A 3,635-nucleotide genomic window follows, 5' to 3' on the forward strand; every position below is an offset into this window, starting at 1 on the left:
ATGGTGTGAGTGTAAGTGAATGCAGGCAAGGTTTGAGCTTGATGAAGATTGGCAAAGGATATCTGTGATTCACCAGATGGGACATTTGTGGCGATCACACAAGTCTGTCACGGTGAAGGCTATAAATTTGGCTGCAAATAACCAAGAGAGGATGAATTTGAGACCACCAAATATTGGTCCTGTTGATTGGCAAAAATTTGTCAAACTCAAAACTAGTGCTGCATTTAAGGTAATTACTTGTGATTATAATTGTTTAGTAGTTGATTGGTGATTAGTAATTAACATGTTTCATTATTAGGCCGTGAGTGAGAAATATAAAGCAAAAAGAAAGAATCAGATACCTCACACCACTAGTCGTAAAGGGATCAGCAGACTAACAGAAGAAATGGCAAGCATATATACTACAACTATGTTGTTTATTATTATACATAGTGCTTGTACTGTTACTGAAATTTTGTTTTCTGGAACAGAAAGCTGAAAGTGAAGATCCTTCCAGCGTGACAAGACTAGATGTTTGGATCAAGTCTCGCACCAAAAAGGATGGTACACCAGTAGATACGAATGCAGCTGATTTGATTGTAAGTCTGAATAGAGTTGTACACCAGTAAATAGTGTGTTATCGACTAGTAAAACCTGAAACTGTCTTTATGTTTTTCAGCAAAAAGCAGCTGAAATTGGTGGAAGTGATGCTCCAGCATTTTTAACAAATCCAGATGAAGATCACCTCGCCAAGCTTTTAGGACCTGACAATTCTGGTAGGCTGAGGGCAATGGGTAGAGGCATGAGTAAGACCAAATTAGCTTGTTTACAAATGCAGAGCAAGTGTATGGCTGAAATGGAAGAGCGGCAAGTAAAATTAGTAAAACAGGTCAATGCCTTGGAAAGTGAACTTGGCAGAATCAAGAATCAGGTTAGATACTTAAGAGTTCTCTACTATTCATCAGCCAGTTAGAGTAATATAAATTGATGTTATTTTTGTTTATGTTACAGAGACCAGAAGCTGAAATGGATGAAAACTCAGCTGCAAGAGTAACATATTCTTACTTCTTTTCATATCAGCTAAGTGATTCTTCTTAGTGTCGTTTATGATTCTTAGTTGCTCATGAAATTGTTGCAGAGTGTAAACAAAAGAGCACATCCTAAGTGTGTGTTTGTTGATTGGTCTGACATTGATGAAAATGTTGGTGAGGGTCGGATTCTTTCTTCTGATCCGGATGACATAGTGAATGACTGTCGTCTTGGCCCTTATGATCTCAAAGTGTTAGTTGAAGCTGCATATAAACCAGATGCATTTCTATGGAGACCTGCACAAAAGATCTTTCATATGAAAGAAGCTGTTGGACATATAATCGCATGGCCAACTGATAAGTGTAGACTGGTAGACAACAACATCCAAATGGAAGACATTGCCCCTATGGTATTTATAATTTCTAGCAATGTGTTAGCAATGTATTACCCCTGTCTATAATGCTAATTAATTATATTGGATTTGTTTACTGATTGTGTTTAACAGGGTATACAAGGAAACAAATGTAAACTATTGGATTTGTCTAAGGGTGACGTCATTGTTGCTGAGGGGCGTTGGGAGACACAAGAACCAAGTGCGTTGGTTAACGGAATTCCTCTTGGACCAAAAGCAGTTAAAGTATTTGTGGATTCAGTAAAGCAGCCTGATACATCACTATGGAGACCTACAGCTGAAATGTCATTTCTTGAGGACTGTTTGATGGCTTACGTATCTTGGCCCCTGAGTAAGGTTGATTTTGAAAATCCCTCAACTCCAACTGGTCAGAATGCTACATCACATGCTTCTTTGTCTGCATCAAAGGCCAAGTCTGCAGCCACAGCTTCTAAGTCTGCTACAGAGTCCAAAACTTCAGCAACAGCTTCAAAGGCTGCATCGCAGGCCAAATCTGCATCTATGTCTTCTAAGTCTGCATCTGGTTCTGAGTCTCCTGTTGATGATGCAACGGGTCCAATATCACCAATAAAGAATACTTTACCATCACAGTCTCCTCTCAGGAAGTCTCCAGTAAGTGTTTTCATATGTTATGAAGTTGTTTTTGTTAATTATATGATGACTGATGGTTTATATTGTAAACATGGCAGCGCATTAATAAAGTTATTTCCAAGGAGAATAAGAAGTGCAAGTTGATGGATTTAACTGAAAAGAATAGGGTTGTGGCTGAAGGACGATGGGGAACAAATGATCCAGAACATAAGGTTCACTTTACTCGCTTGGGTTCTAATGCAGTTAAAGTGTGGATAGATGTTGTGAAGGTGAAAAATGTAAAAGTTTGGAGGCCATCCGATGAAATAGAGATTATTGAAGATGCACTTAGCTCCTGCATTGCTTGGCCAGAGAACAAGGTCATTATGTCTTAAACTGATGGTTTTATTGTGTAATGTTAAGTACTTGAGATTGCTTGTTTATTTTGGATGTTCTTGAGACTTTGATGGTAAACTGATGTTCTTGAGACTTTTGTTATGTATTTTGGATCTGAGACGTTTATTAATCAGATTTTATGAGATTTTATAAAACAGGTTATGTGTGCTATAATCACATATCAGAAAATGCTATAAAAGTACAGGTAAACGTTATGATAAAAGAATATACCATAGCACAGTAAACAAGATAAAACAGCATTTCGCAACAGCTATATTAGATATGTATAACATAGCACGAAAAATTAAATATTGTATAAATTTTTGCAAAATTATAATCTTGATAATACAGCAGTTTATTAGAGCTATGCTATAAAACTATAACATAGCACGAAAAAACAAATGTTGTATAAATTTTTTCAAAATTATGATCTTGATAATATAGCAATTTCTTAAAGCTATGTTATATTTTTATAACATAGCATACGTAATAAGTGCTATTGTATATGGGGTACATATAATAACAGTGCCCTAAAACAGCGCTCATGAAAACGCTATCAAAGACCTATGATAGCGTTTTTCTCTGGTTAACAATGTGCATATTTGTTGTAGTGGTTGTATGAGTCAATTCTTGCCATTCTAAAGAATATGTTCAAAGAGTATAGTGAAAGATATGGTAAAAAGGAAAATGTCCAATCATCTCATTCTACTCAAGATTTCCAAGCAAATAGAATGGATGGCATTGATAATGATCTTGGTTACCGTAGGCATAAGATTGAGCATCGGTACAATACTTTACTAAAAGAGATTGGTGTTAGAGACAAAAATGAGTTGGATTCATATCTCAAAGACAAAGTAGAGAACCCTGAAGTGATGATTGGAATGGAGTATGATGTACTCTCTTGGTGGAAAATAAACAGTTGTAAGTATCCCATTTTTTCAGAGATGGCTAGAGATTTATTTACTATGCAAGTGTCTTATGTTGCATCTGAGAGCGCTTTTGCACTAGTGAGAGGATAATAAACCCATATAGGAGTTGTCTAACTCACTATATGGCTGAAGTTTTGATGTGTACAGAACAATGGTTGAAACAAGATATTAAAATTGAATCAAAAGTTCTTACCAATGCACAAATACTTGATGAATTCAAATATGAAGATCAATTAATATGACGGCTGAGTTATAATGCTTGACGCCTGAGTTATTGCACAAAATAAAACAAATGTATTACAATAATACTGCATTAGACA

General features: G+C 36.0%; 1 protein-coding gene across 1 annotated transcript; it reads left to right on the plus strand.

Annotated features, from left to right (window-relative positions):
* On the plus strand, positions 12-1,092 carry LOC104718298. The gene is made up of 5 exons (XM_010436017.2): positions 12-229; positions 299-388; positions 471-578; positions 659-910; positions 991-1,092. Exons 1-5 carry the CDS (start codon positions 20-22, stop codon positions 1,075-1,077), a joined length of 747 nt encoding a protein of 248 aa, XP_010434319.1. The 5' UTR covers positions 12-19; the 3' UTR covers positions 1,078-1,092.

This window comes from Camelina sativa, chromosome 10, assembly GCF_000633955.1.
Source record: "Camelina sativa cultivar DH55 chromosome 10, Cs, whole genome shotgun sequence".
In the NCBI taxonomy this organism is placed as follows: Eukaryota; Viridiplantae; Streptophyta; class Magnoliopsida; order Brassicales; family Brassicaceae; genus Camelina; species Camelina sativa.